This window comes from Oncorhynchus kisutch, linkage group LG2 (genome assembly GCF_002021735.2).
Source record: "Oncorhynchus kisutch isolate 150728-3 linkage group LG2, Okis_V2, whole genome shotgun sequence".
NCBI classification, from domain to species: Eukaryota; Metazoa; Chordata; class Actinopteri; order Salmoniformes; family Salmonidae; genus Oncorhynchus; species Oncorhynchus kisutch.
The window spans coordinates 50,067,284-50,087,703 of NC_034175.2; the positions used below are offsets into that span (position 1 = coordinate 50,067,284).

Consider the following 20,420-nt stretch of genomic DNA (forward strand, 5'->3'; position numbering starts at 1 on the left):
TCCATGTTCAACCGCTGCCAATCCATCAGGGTGGTGAGCGGTATGTTCATGATCTACGAGCGCCCCAACTTCATGGGACACCAGCATTTCCTGAGGAAGGGAGAGTACTCCGACTACATGCGCATGATGGGAATGAACGAGTGTGTCAAGTCCTGCCGCATGATCCCCATGGTAAGGGAACTGTCCCATACCATTATTTCTTAAACACATATGATCTACTTACTGTATCACTGTGTATTTGAGAGTACTTACACATAATCTAGGTTTTTGATCATAGTATATCACCAAACCATCTATGGGGGGTGTATCATGTTTTCCTTAGTGGTTAATCATCAAACATTTACATAATCAATCTTCAATTCCTTAAATCAGTTAGATTGCCAGCCTTTCTGTGAGCATTTAAATAGTTGTTTTTGTATTGACGTGTTAATTAACAATAAAGAAAAGTTATATTTAGAACACAGATGATCATGGAATATAACCCTGTTTTCTTTTCTGTCCCCTCCAGCACCGTGGTAACTTCAAGATGAGGTTGTACGACCGCTCTGACATGGGAGGCCAGATGATGGAGCTGGATGACGACTGCCCCAACTGTATGGACCGTTTCCGTATGTCCGACTTCAACTCCTGCAACGTGATGGACGGCCACTGGCTGATGTACGATCAGGCCAACTATAGAGGACGCCACTACTACCTGAGGCCCGGCCAGTACCGTAGATACAACGACTGGGGAGGCATGAGCTCCAAGATCGGCTCAATCAGGCGCATTATGGACCTCTAAAGAAGGAAGGGTCCTTGTAAAATGTCTACTTTATGCCCTGTTTCACACACTGAATAAAATGGTGTCAGTGCTCAAGTGTTTTCAGTTTTGTTCTTGCTCTCTGAGCATTGCAGGCCTGCTCTCCAGTGTGGATGTTAGCAGCAGGGGTGGCACCACGACACCCGACATCCTCGCTCTGCTTAGAGGGATCAATAAAGCTATTGCAGTATTGATCAGACAGAAGTCAAAGTGTGATCTCTATTATACTGTACTGGATCATTCATGCTCTACCCTCATTACTGTTCAGTGTTAACCAAACAAACCAGTTTCAGTGCTCAAAGCGGTCTAAAGGCCAGTGATTTATGAGAAAATTATACTCTGAGATGTCTTAAAAACACAAAGGCCATTCAACTGAAAAGTGTATCCTCCTTAATGGAGTTAACATACTATACTCGATATTGTGCATTTGTGGCTGCTGTGCAGAGTTACACATCCACAGATAAATGCATTCATAAAGCCCTTTCTAACGTAACAAGGTACTATGTGGCTATCTCTACTAGGCCTCATAGACGTCAGGACCTCCCTGCTTCCACTGGAGGCCAAAGGTGCAGATATGTGAAGCCTATAGAGCTAAATATTTGAAGGGCCAGAACTATCTTGTCTATGCATAAACTATCATAGTTAGTCAATTTTGTATGCTCATATGTCTGATTACATACTACCTAGTAGCGAGTTGTGTTGTCATGCTATTGGAGAACATATTATGTTGGAGAATAGTACATATAAGAACAATTTCTTACAAATAACTGAACCGAACAAAGAAATCAGAGGTATGTATAGATAGTGAGCATAGGATGAAGGATTTGATTGGAAACATACTATCCTACATAACTGAAACAATAAATCAAATACTTTTCAAATAACATACGAATGTGACTCACATCAAGTTTATATTTTGAGACATGCATTTGTAAACATACATCACTTGTATTTCAATTTCAACATCAAACTTTAGTCTTCATATTTAATATTTAATGTGTAAAATATTTCATAATTACATTTAATTTAAGAAAATACAACATTAAATAATATATTTTAAGTGACAAGCTACATATACAGACAATTTGGGATTTTTGTAACTGCATTTAAAATAGGATCTCCCACTGTAGTCCTATTTCTATACTGAGGGTGGCAAAATAATACCAAGTACAGATAATAACATACATACAAAACATTTGTTTTTTAGATTACCTATACTGAAAAAACCTATACGGTCATATACTATATACTGAAAAAACCTATACGGTCATATACTATATACTGAAAAAACCTATACGGTCATATACTATATACTGAAAAAACCTATACGGTCATATACTATATACTGAAAAAACCTATACGGTCATATACTATATACTGAAAAAACCTATACGGTCATATACTATATACTGAAAAAACCTATACGGTCATATACTATATACTGAAAAAACCTATACGGTCATATACTATATACTGAAAAAACCTATACGGTCATATACTATATACTGAAAAAACCTATACGGTCATATACTATATACTGAAAAAACCTATACGGTCATATACTATATACTGAAAAAACCTATACGGTCATATACTATATACTGAAAAAACCTATACGGTCATATACTATATACTGAAAAAACCTATACGGTCATATACTATATACTGAAAAAACCTATACGGTCATATACTATATACTGAAAAAACCTATACGGTCATATACTATATACTGAAAAAACCTATACGGTCATATACTATATACTGAAAAAACCTATACGGTCATATACTATATACTGAAAAAACCTATACGGTCATATACTATATCCTGAAAAAACCTATACGGTCATATACTATATACTGAAAAAACCTATACGGTCATATACTATATACTGAAAAAACCTATACGGTCATATACTATATACTGAAAAAACCTATACTGTCATATACTATATACTGAAAAAAATGTATACTGTCAAATACTATATACTGAAAGAAATCTATACTGTCATATACTATATCCTGAAAAAACCTATGCTGTCATATACTATATAGTGAAAAAATCTATACTGTTAAATACTATATCCTGGAAAAAACCTATACTGTCATATACTATATACTGAAAAAAATGTATACTGTCAAATACTATATACTGAAAGAAATCTATACTGTCATATACTATATCCTGAAAAAACCTATGCTGTCATATGCTATATAGTGAAAAAAATCTATACTGTTAAATACTATATCCTGAAAAAAACCTATACTGTCATATACTATATACTGAAAAAATCTATACTGTCAAATACTATATACTGAAAAAAATCTATACTGTCATATACTATAATCTGAAAAAAACCTATACTGTCATGTACTATATACTGAAAAAAATATGTGTGATAGATTCCACCCATCCTAAATAGTTCAGTTCAACCCATTCATGAAAGTATACTTATGTAGAGTGGAGACATTGGAAAGCACATCACATTTCAATTGGAAGAAAAGCAGAAACATACAAAAAGGTGAAAAAGACCAAACAGACAAATCTTTCCTTGTGTGAATCCCACTTATTGTATTATTGTCTTGTTATATAATGGTAAGATGTATGTGTCACGGTCTTCCTCCTCTTCATCTGAAGAGGAGAGGCGAGAAGGATCGGAGGACCAAAATGCGGCGTGGTATGTGTCCATGGTGAATATTTAATTAAAGAAAGTACTGAACACTGAATACAAAAACAATAAACCAATAACGACCGTGAAGCTATCAATGAGACCTGTGCTGACACAAGCAACTAGCACAGACAATCACCCACAAACAAACAGTGCAACCCAGGCCACCTAAGTATGATTCTCAATCAGAGACAACTAATGACACCTGCCTCTGATTGAGAACCATACTAGGCCGAAACATACAAATCCCCAAATCATAGAAAAACAAACATAGACTGCCCACCCCAACTCACGCCCTGACCATACTAAATAAATACAAAACAAAGGAAATAAAGGTCAGAACGTGACAGTATGGGATATTCACTATAGGATTAACCTCTCTAGTCTATCATTTAAACATTTTGACAAAGAGGTGTCCATACCCTGGGTTTACTTATTGTAATGGTTGTGATTACAAAATGTGTAATTCATGAAATATTCACAGAAATGCATTGAATAGCATAATATATTTAATAGAGAAATGTATATTTCATAAAGAGTGAATAACTTCAAATAAGTATAACTAATGGCTGGCACGAAATCTCAAAGAAAGAAACACTGCAGGAGCTACGATTACCAATACCTTGTCATGCATTGCCATGTTTGAGTACATACAAAATAAAGCTACATGATCTCTTGGTCATAGCCAAATGCTACCATAACCTGTCCATTTGGGAATAAAGGTATACCCAACCTTTTCTCCTCCTCTTTGACCTCTTCAGGACGACACAATGGCACTATGTGCAAAGGACCACTGGGTATTACAATATGAATGGCACATGCAGAGTCTGCAATTCATGTTCACTATATATGTGACAGGTGGAGTCTTCAAAGGGCTGGGCAGACCACACCGACAAGGCACAACAAGCCCAGCTACCATGGGGAAGGTAAACCTTCGAAACAGCTATGAGGGATCATAGAGTAGAATAGTAAAAAGGGTGTTCATGGCAATATCAATTTCAGGCATTCCCATTGAATTCATCTGAGTGTTTTTGTGTTCTGGTATTCTTGTACCACCATTGATTAGAATTGAAAGGATTAAGCTTATCCTTGATCAATTAATCTTTGTATTAATCCTTGATAAATCTTCAATGTTCTGTCTTTATGAATATTAACAATTATGTAAACTTTATGCCTAGATCATCTTCTATGAAGACAATGACTATGGTGGCCGTCACTTTGAATGCAATGGTGACTGCACAGACATGCTCGGCCTTCTCAGCCGGTGTAACTCCATCAAGGTGACATGTGGATGCTTCATGATCTATGAGAAGCCCAACTACACTGGCCAACAGTACTACCTGTGTCGAGGAGAGTATCCTGACTACAATCGTTGGATGGGCACAAATGACAACATCAACTCATGCCACATCATCTCCTCGGTGAGCTCTCTGTTTGTATGACTGCCATTACAAAAATTAAGTTAATAAATGTGTATTCATGGACAGTTTATCAAAAGTTCATGAATATATTGCTCCAGTTAAACTTTTCCTGAAATAAAAGCAAAACATTTACTTGTATTCTATGTTTATTTCACTTTCCCATAGTACAAATAGTATATTCGCTATAAAAGTATGTTCAGATGTATATATAGTGGAATCTATACATATTTCACTCTCAAAAGGTAAACTTGGAGCATTCTAATTTGGGGCATAAATTATGCAAATTATAAAGTGTGGAATTCTGCATAAACATGCCCCTGAGAGATCATTGCTAAATTCTTGAAGGGTTTTAATCTTGTGATTAAATGTCACTTATTACATTTGTAACAAGTTGGTGCAGGTGTGTGTGTAGGGCTGGGGGTGTGTAACCATAATGATTTGTAATGCTCCTCTGACTATCAGATAAAGATAGAAGTTCTAAGATGGCACAATTCTAATGTTTTTTTCACCTTCTCAAATCAATATCAGGTGCCTGGATCCTACAACATGCGTCTCTTTGAGAGACTAGAGTATGGTGGGCAGATAATGGATCTGGTGGATGACTGTCCCAGCGTCATGGATCGTTTCAACATCAATGACATTTTCTCTTGCAATGTGAAAGGAGGAAACTGGCTGTTCTACGAGCACCCAAACTACAGGGGGAGGATGTACCTTATAAAGCCTGGGTATTACAGGAGATTCAGCGAATGGGGCGGCAGGAGTGCCAGAGTGGGTTCTATTCGACGAATCATGGACTACTAAACATACCATCCTATCAATTCATTGGACGTTGTGGCTGGCATCTCTGTGGATAGCTAGGACTCATGGTGGGACAATAGCTCAATCACTCAAGTCAAGAGATTGTATACCCCACCCTCACTGCACGTTAATGGATCATCTAATGTCCTGTTATTGGTATAAAACACAAACATAAAAGTATAGAGAAGGTGAAAATTAAATCGGAGAAGATGTCAAACAAACCACAACGACACGATGGGATATAAGAAGTTCCAAGGAGAGACAACTGATTACAAAGCCTATGGGCAAAAATGATATTTTTAAATTGGAATATCTTCAGACAAAAACAAAGAGGACCAATGCAATACACACTTCACAATTTTAAAATACCTGTATTGTTATGGCATGTTCAGCTGATCAGGTTCTTCATTTTTGATGTAATATTGACATTTGTATATGATGGACCAATACTTATCAATGATGATCTCTGACAATATAATTTGATCACATTCAGTCTGCAAATGGTAGCAAGTCTCTGGCTCTGTTCTTGACCAATGACTCAGTGCTACAATAAACAAATGGAAACATGGAACTCTGATATTCTAGTAATTAACTATTCAATAATCCCACCACAATTACCAGATGGCATATCACACAATTCAAATATCGGCCAGACATTGGTTTATTATAGAGATGCATATTCTGATCGCTCTATTGATTGGCTATTTATCTTCCTGATATATTTGTCAGGGACCATGCAAAACAATTGTTTCACCGAATTTTAGCTGCCTAGCTTATTTTCATTTGCAGCCCCTATGCGTTGTAACCGTGATTTCATGAAACAGTGAATTATAAAGCAAAGGTGTCCATGCTTGGCTTCTCAATATCGAGGACAGGTAAGACCATGTTGGTAAAGGTAGATCTATGTCTTATGTGGGCCATGTTCATCGCTCTGATTAGATGCAGTATACAACACATATGCTACTGTAAATTGATAATTACCATGTATTATTTTACAAATATTGAATTATATGAATAAACTAGGCTAAGTGGATTCTTAAAAAGTTCAAAGAAATACTACTATTTTTTCATTTCATGGCCGTGTATGGGCACTCTAACATCTAGCTGGCTACCACTGTATAATGAATATGGTGTTGATAGGTTTTGCTGATGCTGTGCAGTGTACTGTATCAGTCTGGTATACAGTAGTGTTTTCTGAGAATTGTGATGAACATGGGGGAGAGAACAATAACTGGTTACGCACGGCCATCTATACAGAAACAGATTTTTTTCACCCACCTCCACCATTGACTATGACTGAGGGATATATTTGAATGACAATACTTTGTGCTGTGCAATCACACAGCTGCCCTGTGTGTGTGATTTTTTTAAATAAAAGACAGTGCTGGATTGAGGGACATTGAGCATTGAGCCGTCACCCCCATCCACCGCCAACATGACTATGGGAAAGGTAAGGAAGAAGGCCATGGTTTTACAACTTTCCAGATTTGTATGCACTAAAACGGAACAGTTTCACCGTAATATTTTATAGTATTTATTAAATGTTACATGCCCAGTTTCTACAAATACATAAAATAATGCTACTAGTTTAGCAGACAGATCTCATGCAGTTCAGCAACAGTAGTCCTGTAGATCTTAGGGATAATGATGTTCTGTGATGTGGTTGGTTGCAGATCATCTTTTACGAAGACAGGAACTTCCAGGGTCACTCTCATGAGTGCAGCAGCGACTGTGCTGACCTGCACTCCTACTTCAACCGCTGCAACTCCATCAAAGTTGAGAGCGGATGCTTCATGGTCTACGAGCGCCCCAACTACATGGGAAACCAGTACTTTGTGAGGAGGGGAGAGTACTCAGATAACCAACAAATGATTGGCATCAATGACTGCATCAGGTCCTGCCGTATGATCCCCATGGTGAGTGAGGTTTGAAATACAAGTAATGCAAATACAAGTAAAACAAATACAAGTAACACAAATAAAAGTCAAACAAATACAAGTAACACAAATACAAATACAAGTAATACATGTAATACATCTAGGGCCAACACATTGTACAATGGGTTGAAGGAAAGTAACAGTTTATCAATGAATTATGCAAATATATGCATATATTTAGTTTTATAGCAGAGCCAAAGTCACAACCAGATACATTTGAACTCTGTAATTGTATTACATGTATTTTATTGATTAATTATGAAAGAGTGGTTGTGCATAAATAAGCTACCTACATATAACATGAAACTGCCATCAGATGAATCCATCACACATTTGTTGAATGTAACATACATCTAAATGCCAACTAAAGCCTGTAGCAACGTTTATCTCTGAAATCAACATTATATTTAAGTCAATGTAAGAAATATACAAATGACACTGCATTTGAGCATACAGTTACCATGTAATAACTATGCAGTAACTATGCAGTTACTGTCTAATAACTATGTAACACCTGTTTGATCCCGTTACAGCACCGTGGCCAGTACAGAATGAGAATGTACGATCGTCCTGACATGGGCGGCCAGATGAATGAGCTGAGCGACGACTGCCCCAACGTCCAGGACCGTTTCCGTATGTCCGACATCAACTCCTGCAACGTGATGGACGGCCACTGGCTGATGTACGACCAGCCCAACTACAAGGGCAGGCAGTACTATGTGAGGCCCGGCGAGTACAGGAGGTTCAACGACTGGGGAGGATTGAGCCCCAAGATCGGCTCCCTCAGAAGGATCACCGACTTCAACTGAACGAGAGCTCCAATTTGAACTATCAACTGTCACTCTTGTCCACAATAAACTTTGATTCGTAATTTTAAAAAACTCAGTTTTATGTCTTCCACTTCTCTTTGAGAAGGTTATTGGTATCTTCTCAGAACTCAACCCCATTGCTAGAAACCCTCACTGATAATTCATGCAAAGTTTGTTGATTTCAATAAACCTCTTCATGCAGTCCAAATACGCTTCTTGATACAGCATTTGAGATAGATTATTTATCTTGTTCTACAGTAGGCTGTAGATATCTAAACCCTACACATATCAGTACAGCACCACAACCATGAATGTTCCTTGTTACATATCAAAACACCTAATCATGACTAGAATATTATTTTTTCATGTAAAAAAATAGAGATTAATCACCAAACCCCACATTATACGTGAGAAAATACATTTCGTTACAGCTATCGCTCTTACTTTGGCCTAGTGTGTTTTGGCCTGTTAATCAGACAAAGCATGAATCCGCTCTCTCCCTGTTTGGTGCCCCATAAGGGATTAGCCAGCTGTACATGTATTGTGCCTGAATTTATCCATACCATGATCCTAACTGTATACAATAGTGCTGACTGGGGAACGTAGTGAATTTGAGGCATCCCATCAATAATGATGAGTGCCCCTGTAAATCCTACATTCATATAGTTGCAGTGATATTGAAACTTTAACTGTGCCTAAATCATATACAATTATTATTACGGATCATAAAAATGTATTGATGAACATCATGCAAATATGTTTCCTAATTGTACAAACCATAATTCAAATACCTGTTAATCACTTCCTTTTCTTTCTCTGTACCTGCTACAGTTAAACGAGAAGAATCAGAGTTTTACAAGGTTGTTTTGGTCTTACTTATTCCTTTGATCTTATTTATATGTCATATTTCATTATATATGAATGCAGCTTGTTTACAAGAACACACCTATCAAATAATAGAAAGATACAAATATTTAACCAAATGTAGGAAACCAAGGAAAGGAAAACAATAAGGATACTGGATCATTCTCTGGTTAGATGCTGAGTTTAATGAGCTATGTACTATAACCAACAATATTTGTCAAATACAATTATTTCAATATGTCTAAGGGCAATATTTGTTAATCTGCATTTTGTCTTGGTCAGTGTGTGTTAAACGTCTTGAGAATTCCTTAACGTGCCAATAAACCCAACTGACTCTCTGCTCCACTTACCACAGTCTCCGTAGTGGTATCACATCGTGTCACAACTTGACACACTTTACTTTACCCCTCTCAACATAAAGTAATCTTGTGTTTAACAGCCAAGTAATAAAGAAATACTATGTGGGGTAAGACAAGACAGATTCTGATAACAGATAACATTCACAATGTTCATGTAAAAGTTCCAAGAGTCAAGTCATAGATAAGACATTTACAGGTCACATGTTCATCTATGTCCTGGGATGCTTCATGAAGTGAGATTGAAAAGTTACTACTTCGTTGTTCAGTGCATGAACCCAGTCTCTGAATGATACAGCAGCTCTGCATGGGCACATGAACTAACTATAGACAACAACAAAGCATGGCCAATAACTAGACACTCTTCTAGTCTCTGGGGGTTGTGCGGTACAACTGGACCCTTCGTAGTGGGCAAAACAGGTTGAAATGACAGTACAACTAGTCCAATGGCTGCATTTCAACCAGCTTTGGCCACTGGGTTTACACTAAACACAGGCATTTGTTATACCCTATTTCACATCCCCATTCACATTACAAGACAGTTCTTATATAAAGTTGTGAAGTACAAGGCTCTAACATTCACCAGTTTCACGGTAGAACCTTCAGGCCTTCTATGGAACAACAATGAGCATTTATGGACAATGCAATGTTTTTGACTATTAAATGTGTTTTGACGTTTTGATCTGGATGTCACAAGTACTTTGTGATTAAGGTGTTTCTTAAACGTATTGTGGGGCAAATGTGGCTTTTCAGTTAGTTTTCCATCAGCCTGCCAAAATAATAAGTCGTCTTATACATCGCCTGTCATAAAAAACAAACTACATTATATCAACCTTTGCTTCCCGGCTTCATTACTTGGCTGTTATTGACATAAGCCTACAGCATAGCCAACTACCGTTGACTAGAGACCTATGTAATGTTCATGAAATTACATTTTGCTTTCCAGCACAGTGTCATTGTTTACTTTTATGCTTAAATTGAAACACAGAGGTGATTGGTATTTCTGGGGATAAAGGAATGACACAAACAAATGGCTTGTTTACTGCATAAAAGCAAGCTGCAATTAGTCAAGGATGGTCATGGGAAGAGCGCAGCTAAGCAGGGCCAGTAAGAAAGAGGTTTTGGACTGTCCTTGGCAGTGGATATGGTAAGTTATGTTATGGTATGAAAACAATTGCTAGAATGTGGAAAAAATGGGTTAAAACTCACTTTTGAATTGTTTTAACTACAGGGAGGAGAGGTGTACTAGTGTATTAGTGATGGTAAAAGTGGTGGAAGTGTTTGGTAATAATGTAGTTATAGTAATATTCTGTTCCTAATCATTTTGGGGTTGTGATTAATGTACAGTAACTAGCCCATGACACATTGAATATTCACACATGATGTACTGTAAATAGTCTGTGTGTTGCCCGCAGGATGCAATCTTTCTAAATGTACTCATTTGCATAAAATGGGTTGCAAATGCAGATGAGAAGAGAGAGTGAATGGCTACCTCTCTGGGCAACATATTTAATGCTAAAGGGCTGTTCCATATTGTTCTGTACCTATTGTCCATTGGATGTGTGGATACCATACTAGTCTTTTCTTTTGTCTATGCATGTCAAAGCACCAAACCAGTAATTATTTATCCTTTTTTCCCCAAATACAAATCCATATTTCTCACCCAATGTTGTGCTACAACAAAAAGGTACACATGTGCCAGTACCCTGAGTTATAACTATGTGAGCATTTGAATAACAATACTTTGTTTGTCAAGAGGTAGTATAAAAAGCTCTGAAAACATGTGGAATCTCTCCAACGGAGACCATGGGCAAGGTAGGGCTTTTTCCCTGTGCTAATGAACTGTAAACTCTGACAGTTTTACTCTCTTCTCTGCTCTATAATGTGTTCAGTATATTTTCCCACCCCCCATGGCAGCCCAAAGTGAAACTTATCATTGGATTTTCTTGATTTGCAGATTACTTTTTACGAGGACAGGAACTTCCAAGGTCGTAGTTATGAGTGCAGCAATGACTGCACAGACCTGCACTCCTACTTCAGCCGCTGTAACTCCATCAGGGTGGAGAGTGGCTGTTTTATGATCTATGAGCGCCCCAACTACATGGGCCACCAGTATTACATGAGAAGGGGAGAATATCCTGATTATCAGCGTTGGATGGGCTTCAGTAGCTGTATCCGATCATGCCGTATGATTCCAATGGTAAGTTCTGACCGGATATGTGAAAGCTTTACTGAAGCAACGAAAGGAACCTGAAGATGACTTTTAAAACAAGAGTTGGAGCAAGGATAAGAACATCATTTATCACTCTCAAATTATCTCTGTTTATGCTTTAGATTTATGTACTTCCTGGAATTATCCAGGAAATGTTTTTCCATATCTCGGTATCCTGTTCGGTATACACTGGTTGCCATTTTCATTGTCCTTCTTGTTGTTCCACAGTACCGGGGTTCATATAGGATGCGAATCTACGAGAAGGCCGACTTCAGCGGTCACATGATGGAGTTCATGGATGACTGTCCCTGTGTGTCTGATCGTTTCCACCACCGCCACGTCTACTCCTGTAATATCATGAACGGCTTCTGGATCTTCTACGAGTATCCCAACTACCGGGGTCGACAGTACTTCCTAAGAGCAGGAGAGTACAGAAGATACCGTGAATGGTGCGCCACCTGCGCCATTGTAGGCTCCTTTAGACGCGTCACTGACTTTTAGCCATCCTGCTCAAGCACTTGCTGTAAATACATGCTTAGTTATTAAAATGGTTCAATTTTTAACCCCTTTGTGTATGAATGATCTTTGACTTGTTTAAATATTAATTATTTAAATAACTAATATTCATTTAAATGTTCACTGTGTTTGTGTGGTTTCTCATAAGTTAGTATAAAATGACACTACCATATTCAATAATTGTTCAATCAAAGTCAGGTTATTACTTGTGCAAACAATGATCAAATACCACTTAATTCCCTCTAACGACTTGACCAATTAGAGTGTTTTCAGAATACTAGACTTTTGGACACTAAAATCAAATGGCCTTAGCTACCATAAGTGGCTATCTAAGGAGGCAGGCAGGACAACATCATGTTTAGAATGAAACACCATTAAGAAGAAATAAGCATAACTCAGAACATATTGAATCTAAAGTTGAACACCACAGCATTAAGAAAATATTAAGAAATCAATATTTCATTACTCATTACAAGTAGTACAATCCCTAAGCATATATAATAATTTGTAAAGCATTCAAACATATTTAGAAACATTTATAATGGCCTCTTCATGTAAGTTAATATACATTCAAATACAGACTTCCAGTACAGTATAAAATGAATAATGCATTTCACGTACAAATGAGCCCACACTTCTGTGAAAATATAGAAAATAATCTTAAACAACAGTAAAGATCTGATGTCTTGCAAAAGACTTTGTGACACAGTTATTTATGACAAAAAATAAAAACCATCATTATCATTAACATGAGTTGAGTTATTACTTGATATCAGTTGAGTAATCGCTTCCATCAGAACTAAATAATATCATATGAATCCTCAACCATTATTGATCCTGCCACTGGTGGACTAAAATGTTTGATTCACCGTAAAAGTGTTTGCCAAATGTTAGAACATTTAAATGAGGCAATTGTAAGATAAATAACTTTTATTCTGGTCTCAACAAAATGAGAAATGAGTATTATATCACTTTAGTAATCAGTATTGAATGAATTATTGCATTAAATACAAATATACATGTGCATAGCCACATACTGTATAAAGGTGATTCTCCAGAAGTGGTGCAAATCTTTGCTCACCGTTCTTGTGATCATTTTGACCCCACGGGGTGAGATCTTGCGTGGAGCCCCAGATCAAGGGAGATTATCAGTGGTCTTGTATGTCTTCCATTTCCTAATAATTGCTCCCACAGTTGATTTCTTCAAACCAAGCTGCTTACCTATTGCAGATTCAGTCTTCCCAGCCTGGTGCAGGTCTACAATTTTGTTTCTGGTGTCCTTTGACAGCTCTTTGGTCTTGGCCATAGTGGAGTTTGGAGTGTGACTGTTTGAGGTTGTGGACAGGTGTCTTTTATACTGATAACAAGTTCAAACAGGTGCCATTAATACAGGTAACGAGTGGAGGACAGAGGAGCCTCTTAAAGAAGAAGTTACAGGTCTGTGAGAGCCAGAAATCTAGCTTGTTTGTAGGTGACCAAATACTTATTTTCCACCATAATTAGCAAATAAATTCATAAAAAATCCTACAATGTGATATTCTGGATTTTTTATCTCATTTTGTCTGTCATAGTTGAAGTGTACCTATGACGAAAATTACAGGCCTCTCTCATCTTTTTAAGTGGGAGAACTTGCACAATTGGTGGCTGACTAAATACTTTTTTGCCCCACTGTATATATATATATATATATATATATATATATATATATATATATATATATATATATATATATATATTCATAGTATGTAAATATTATTTTTGTTGGCTCTTGGTGTCTTTCCTATATATAACTCTTATTCTATTTTGTATTTATTTAATGTAATGTTATGCTGTTCATGTCTATTATAGTTCAGTACTTTTGTCATGTATTTGTATGTTTTATGTGGACCCCAGAAAGAGTGCTGCATGTGCAGTAGCTAATGGGGATCCTAATAAATGAATAAACCAATAAACTACTGTACTCTACTGTACTGTGCTCTACTGTACTCTATTATACTGTACCCTACTCTACTCTATTGTACTCTACTTTTGTGTACTCTACTGTACTGTGCTCTACTATACTGCACTGTACCCTACTCTACTGAACTCTACTGTGCTGTGCTCTACTATACAATACTGTACTGTACCTGAGTTTATTCTACTTGAGTTTCTTACAATTGAGGACCGGGCCCATGGACTCTTGATCTAGAACACTCACGACTACATAAATTCTGTCTTTAAATTGTCATGGTCTCAACTCACCGGGTCTTGCTCACAGGGACCAATGTCCGTGTATAAATCTTGGTCTTGGCTAGATATGACCATTTTCTTTGGTTGACAAACAATAGGCATCCCAATTTGAAGAAGACAATCTTTGGTCAATGGCTGGTAGCCTAGCGGTTAAGAGAGTTGGGCCAGAAACTGAAACGTCGCTGGTTCAAATCCCCAAGCCAATTACGTGAAAAATCTGTCGATGTGCCCTTGAGCAAGGCACTTTACCCTAACTGCTTCTGTAAATTGCTCTGGATAAGAGTGTATGCTAAATTACTAAAATGTAAATATTTAATCACTCCCAACCCATAGGAATTCTCACCCAGTTGATTACTTTTAAATAGTGGACGCCCTCTATGGTAATGTTTATACTAAGACTATCTATCTAGAGTCCTTCATTTATCTCTATGACTGACATGACACAGAAACACATGCTATTTTGCCAAATAAAGATAGGTAAAGTGATAATTTAATAATTTAACAACATAATTGCTAAGTTGCATAAGTAATACAATCAATCAACAAGTTTCAGATTCATACAGTCAACACTGAACATTTTACAGAGAACAATATAGATGATATTTCTCTATATTCAATTTAAAGGTTTTGAAAATCTAAATGATCATCCTGTGCACGGTTCTCCCTTTATTGCGACTTTTTGCCACTGTTTCGGTAGTAAACATGTGAGTGGGGTGGATTAAGAATTCAGGAAAATATTTCAAATTTGCAAAACAAACAAAGTGTGTGAATAGTACATACACGGACTATACAAAACTTCAAGAACATCTGCTCTTTCCATGACATAGACTAATCAGGTGGTCCAGGTAAAAGCTATGATCCCTTATTGATGTCACTTAAATCCACTTCAATCAGTGTAGACATGGATTGAGACATGGATTGTGTGTGTACCATTCACAGGGTAAATTGGCAAGACAAAAGATGTAGGTGCCTTTGAACAGGGTATGGTAGTAGGTGCCAGGCGCATCAGTTTCTGGTAAGAACTGCAACTCTGCTTGGTTTTTCAGGTTCAACAGTTTCACATTTATTTTAATCAAGAATGTTCCACCACCCAAAGAACATCCAACCAACTTGACACAAATGTGGGAAGCATTGGAGTCAACATGGGCCAGCATCCCTGTGAGGGTGGTGTGTAACTCAATATTTGGAAGGTGTGGAGTACGATTGAGATTGCGTCCTCTGTGGATCTGTTGGGGCGGTATGCAAATTGGAATGGGTCTAGGGTTTCCGGCATGATTGTGTTGATGTGAGCCATGACCAGCCTTTCAAAGCATTTCATGGCTAGCGACGTGAGTGCAACAGGGTGGTAATCATTTAGGCAGGTTACCTTCACTTTCTTGGGCACAAGGACTATGATACAGTGCCTTGCGAAAGTATTCGGCCCCCTTGAACTTTGTGACCTTTTGCCACATTTCAGGCTTCAAACATAAAGATATAAAAGTGTATTTTTTTGTGAAGAATCAACAACAAGTGGGACACAATCATGAAGTGGAACGACATTTATTGGATATTTCAAACTTTTTTAACAAATCAAAAACTGAAAAATTGGGCGTGCAAAATTATTCAGCCCCCTTAAGTTAATACTTTGTAGCGCCACCTTTTGCTGCGATTACAGCTGTAAGTCGCTTGGGGTATGTCTCTATCAGTTTTGCACTTCGAGAGACTGACATTTTTTCCCATTCCTCCTTGCAAAACAGCTCGAGCTCAGTGAGGTTGGATGGAGAGCATTTGTGAACAGCAGTTTTCAGTTCTTTCCACAGATTCTCGATTGGATTCAGGTCTGGACTTTGACTTGGCCATTCTAACACCTGGATATGTTTATTTTTGAACCATTCCATTGTAGATTTTGCTTTATGTTTTGGATCATTGTCTTGTTGGAAGACAAATCTCCGTCCCAGTCTCAGGTCTTTTGCAGACTCCATCAGGTTTTCTTCCAGAATGGTCCTGTATTTGGCTCCATCCATCTTCCCATCAATTTTAACCATCTTCCCTGTCCCTGCTGAAGAAAAGCAGGCCCAAACCATGATGCTGCCACCACCATGTTTGACAGTGGGGATGGTGTGTTCAGGGTGATGAGCTGTGTTGCTTTTACGCCAAACATAACGTTTTGCATTGTTGCCAAAAAGTTCAATTTTAGTTTCATCTGACCAGAGCACCTTCTCCCACATGTTTGGTGTGTCTCCCAGGTGGCTTGTGGCAAACTTTAAACAACACTTTTTAAGGATATCTTTAAGAAATGGCTTTCTTCTTGCCACTCTTCCATAAAGGCTAGATTTGTGCAATATACGACTGATTGTTGTCCTATGGACAGAGTCTCCCACCTCAGCTGTAGATCTCTGCAGTTCATCCAGAGTGATCATGGGCCTCTTGGCTGCATCTCTGATCAGTCTTATCCTTGTATGAGCTGAAAGTTTAGAGGGACGACCAGGTCTCGGTAGATTTGCAGTAGTCTGATACTCCTTCCATTTCAATATTATCGCTTGCACAGTGCTCCTTGGGATGTTTAAAGCTTGGGAAATCTTTTTGTATCCAAATCCGGCTTTAAACTTCTTCACAACAGTATCTCGGACCTGCCTGGTGTGTTCCTTGTTCTTCATGATGCTCTCTGCGCTTTTAACGGACCTCTGAGACTATCACAGTGCAGGTGCATTTATACGGAGACTTGATTACACACAGGTGGATTGTATTTATCATCATTAGTCATTTAGGTCAACATTGGATCATTCAGAGATCCTCACTGAACTTCTGGAGAGAGTTTGCTGCACTGAAAGTAAAGGGGCTGAATAATTTTGCACGCCCAATTTTTCAGTTTTTGATTTGTTAAAAAAGTTTGAAATATCCAATAAATGTCGTTCCACTTCATGATTGTGTCCCACTTGTTGTTGATTCTTCACAAAAAAATACAGTTTTATATCTTTATGTTTGAAGCCTGAAATGTGGCAAAAGGTCGCAAAGTTCAAGGGGGCCGAATACTTTCGCAAGGCACTGTATCTGTTTGAAACATTTAGGTATTAAAGACTCGGTCAGGGAGAGGTTGAAAATATCATTGAAGACATTTGCCAGTTTTTCCGCACATGCTTTGAGTACACGACCTGGTAATCTGTCTGGCCCTGCAGTTTTGTGAATGTTGACCTGTTTAAAGATATTGCTCACATCAGCTAAGGAGAGCAGAATCACACAGTCGTCCGGAAAAGCTGGTGCTCTCATGCATGCTTCAGTGTTGCTTGCCTTTAAGTGAGCATAAAAGGCATTTAGCTCGTCTGGGAGGCTCGCGTCACTTGGCAGCTTGCGTCTGGGTTTCCCTTTGTAGTTTGTAATATTTTTCAAGCCCTGCCACTTCCAACGAGTGTCAGAGTCGGTGTAGTAGCATTCAATCTTAGTTCTGTATTGACGCTTTGCCTGTTTGATGGTTTGTCTGAGGGCATAGCAGGATTTCTTATAAGCGTCAGGATAAGTGTCCCGCTCCTTGAAAGCGGCAGCTCTAGCCTTTAGCTCGGTGCGGATGTTGCCTGTAATCCATGGCTTCTGGTTGGGAAATGTACATACTGTCACTGTGGGGACAACGTTGTCGATGCACTTATTGATTAAGCCGGTGACTGAGGTGGAATACTCCTCAATGCCATTGGATGAATATCGGAACATATTCCAGTCTGTGCTCGCAAAACAGTCCTGTAGCGTAGCATCCGCGTCATCTGACCACTTCCGTATTGAGCGAGTCACTGGTACCAAATGCTTTAGTTTTTGCTTGTACGCAGGAATCAGGAGGATATAATTATGGTCTGATTTGCCAAATGGAGGGCGAGGGAGAGCTTTGTATGCTTCTCTGTGTGTGGAGTAAAGGTGGTCTAGAGGTTTTTCCTCTGGTTGCAGATGTGACATGCTGGTAGAAATGAGGTAAAATGGATTTAGGTTTCCCTGCATTAAAGGCCGCTTCTGGATGAGCATTTTCTTGTTTGCTTATGGCCTTATACAACTCGTTGAGTGCATTCTTTGTACAAGCATTGGTTTGTGGTGGTAAATAGACGACTACGAATAATATAGATGAGAACTCTCTCCGTAGATTGTGGTCTACAGCTTATCGTGACCACAAACAGATTGTGGTCTACAGCTGTGGTCTATAGCTTATCGTGAGGTATTCTACCTCAGGCGAGCAATACCTTGAGACTTCTTTAATATTAGACATCGCGCTCCAGCAGTTATTGACAAATAGACACACACTCCGGCCCCTCGTCTTACCAGATGCTGTTGCTCTGTCCTGCCTATGCACAGAGATGCCAGCCAGCTCTATATTATCCGTGTCTTCGTTCAGCCATGTCTCAGTGAAACATAAGATATTACAGCTTTTTTTATTTTTTATGTCCTGTTGGTAGGATAGTCTTAATTGTAGATCGTCCAGTTTATTTTCAAATGAGTGCACGTGATTGCACGTTGGGAAGTGGTGGTTTACCTACTCGTCTGGCAAGTCACCCTGCTCTCTCCTTTTCCTCCATCTTTTCTTCACGCTGATTATGGGGGATTTAGGCCTTGTTTTGACAATACAGTACATCCTTCACATCGGACTCATTAAAGAAAACATCTTCGTCCAGTTCGAGGTGAGTAATTGCTGTTCTGATGTCCAGAAGCTCTTTTTGGTCATAAGAGACGGTAGTAGCAACATTATGTACACATGTTTTCATCAAATTGACGGTTGTAAGTCTGTGCATGATGACATAGTGAGCCACCAATTGTTTAAGTTCTCCCACTCATTTTGTGGTTAAATTCCTATGAGCTGAATAAAAAATCTGAGTTAAATGGGATTCCATCACATGAGGTTGGTGACACCTTAATTGGGGAGGACAGGCTCATGGTAATGGCTGGTGCGATATAAGTGAAATGGTATCAACATGGTTTCCATGTGTTTGATGCCATTCCATTCACTCCGTTCTAGCCATTTTTATGAGGCATCCTCACCTCAGCAGTATCCACTGGTTTCCATCGCATTTTCAACTCTACTGATGATTTTGTCAGAAGAAATGTTGTGTTGTATAGCGAATGTGCCCACTGTAGTCTTGGCATGTGCACTTTAGCCAACAGCTATATCCTTCCTGTTTGGCCCTGTCCGGGGGTGTCCTCGGTGGGGCCACAGTGTCTCCTGACCCCTCCTGTCTCAGCCTCCAGTATTTATGCTGCAGTAGTTTATGTGTCGGGGGGCTAGGGTCAGTTTGTTATATCTGGAGTACTTCTCCTGTCCTATCCGGTGTCCTGTGTGAATTTAAGTATGCCCTCTCTAATTCTCTCTTTCTCTCTTTCTTTCTCTCTCTCGGAGGACCTGAGCCCTAGGACCATGCCCCAGGATTACCTGACATCATGACTCCTTGCTGTCCCCAGTCCACCTGGCCGTGCTGCTGCTCCAGTTTCAACTGTTCTGCCTGTGATTATTATTATTTGACCATGCTGGTCATTTATGAACATTTTAACTGATGTCAGCTGATGTACGAAGGGCTATATAAATACATTTGATTTGATTTGATTTGCACAACTGGCAGATACAGTGAGGGTATAGCCTACATGATGAGAGTGAGATAATTTGTATTTGTCAAATGGCACCAGAATAAGAACCTTGATATTTATTGGAAAGAAGTATCAAGCTCATCACTGTGCACTTTCACTACCCTGTGAAGTTCGTCATCACTTATTTCATCTGTAGCCTAATAAACTGCATGCTTTCCTGAATCATAGCAGGAGGACCACACAACATGTCACTGCGTGACACCAAGTTTACTTCAATACGATGG

The 20,420-nt window shown here is 38.6% G+C and overlaps 5 protein-coding genes across 6 annotated transcripts in view; all 5 read left to right on the forward strand.

Annotated features, from left to right (window-relative positions):
* The window catches only part of LOC109902706 (gamma-crystallin M2-like), a 4,985-nt gene extending 4,129 nt beyond the window's left edge, over positions 1–856 (forward strand). Inside the window, exons 4-5 of the mRNA XM_031796784.1 lie at positions 1–171; positions 509–856. The exon at positions 1–171 is cut by the window's left edge and continues 72 nt beyond it. The gene's annotated coding sequence lies outside the window, so the exon portion shown is untranslated. The remainder of the gene's footprint in view (positions 172–508) is intronic.
* crygm7 (crystallin, gamma M7) overlaps positions 1–856 on the forward strand; it is a 4,933-nt gene extending 4,077 nt beyond the window's left edge. Inside the window, exons 4-5 of the mRNA XM_020499315.2 lie at positions 1–171; positions 509–856. The exon at positions 1–171 is cut by the window's left edge and continues 72 nt beyond it. Coding sequence (XP_020354904.1) covers positions 1–171; positions 509–781 — 444 coding nt within the window. The 3' untranslated portion in view covers positions 782–856. The remainder of the gene's footprint in view (positions 172–508) is intronic.
* Positions 857–4,337: 3,481 nt separating this feature from the next.
* On the forward strand, positions 4,338–8,638 carry LOC109902731 (gamma-crystallin M2-like). The gene is made up of 5 exons (XM_020499341.2): positions 4,338–4,391; positions 4,644–4,886; positions 5,415–7,134; positions 7,358–7,600; positions 8,155–8,638. The coding sequence occupies exons 3-5, from the start codon at positions 7,120–7,122 to the stop codon at positions 8,428–8,430; spliced, it is 534 nt and encodes a 177-aa protein (XP_020354930.1). The 5' UTR covers positions 4,338–4,391; positions 4,644–4,886; positions 5,415–7,119; the 3' UTR covers positions 8,431–8,638.
* Positions 4,383–5,687, forward strand: LOC109902724 (gamma-crystallin M2-like). The gene is made up of 3 exons (XM_020499328.1): positions 4,383–4,391; positions 4,644–4,886; positions 5,415–5,687. Exons 1-3 carry the CDS (start codon positions 4,383–4,385, stop codon positions 5,685–5,687), a joined length of 525 nt encoding a protein of 174 aa, XP_020354917.1.
* A 2,032-nt stretch (positions 8,639–10,670) lies between the features above and the next one.
* LOC109902739 (gamma-crystallin M2-like) lies at positions 10,671–12,425 on the forward strand. 2 transcript variants are annotated; one of them, XM_020499353.2, is made up of 4 exons: positions 10,726–10,797; positions 11,407–11,465; positions 11,608–11,850; positions 12,091–12,425. In XM_020499353.2, the coding sequence occupies exons 2-4, from the start codon at positions 11,457–11,459 to the stop codon at positions 12,361–12,363; spliced, it is 525 nt and encodes a 174-aa protein (XP_020354942.1). In that variant the 5' UTR covers positions 10,726–10,797; positions 11,407–11,456; the 3' UTR covers positions 12,364–12,425. The 2 variants fall into 2 exon arrangements, with proteins under 2 accessions (XP_031652724.1, XP_020354942.1); XM_031796864.1 differs by lacking the exon at positions 11,407–11,465 and having other exon boundaries at positions 10,671–10,797.
* Positions 12,426–20,420: the final 7,995 nt, after the last annotated feature.

Bases quoted from the DNA above. Each gene is read 5' to 3' on its own strand.
- LOC109902724 (XM_020499328.1), top strand. The intron at 4,887-5,414 runs GTGAGCTCTCTG...AATCAATATCAG, and splicing joins CATGCCACATCATCTCCTCG to GTGCCTGGATCCTACAACAT.
- LOC109902731 (XM_020499341.2), top strand. The intron at 7,601-8,154 runs GTGAGTGAGGTT...ATCCCGTTACAG, and splicing joins CCTGCCGTATGATCCCCATG to CACCGTGGCCAGTACAGAAT.
- LOC109902739 (XM_020499353.2), top strand. The intron at 11,851-12,090 runs GTAAGTTCTGAC...GTTGTTCCACAG, and splicing joins CATGCCGTATGATTCCAATG to TACCGGGGTTCATATAGGAT.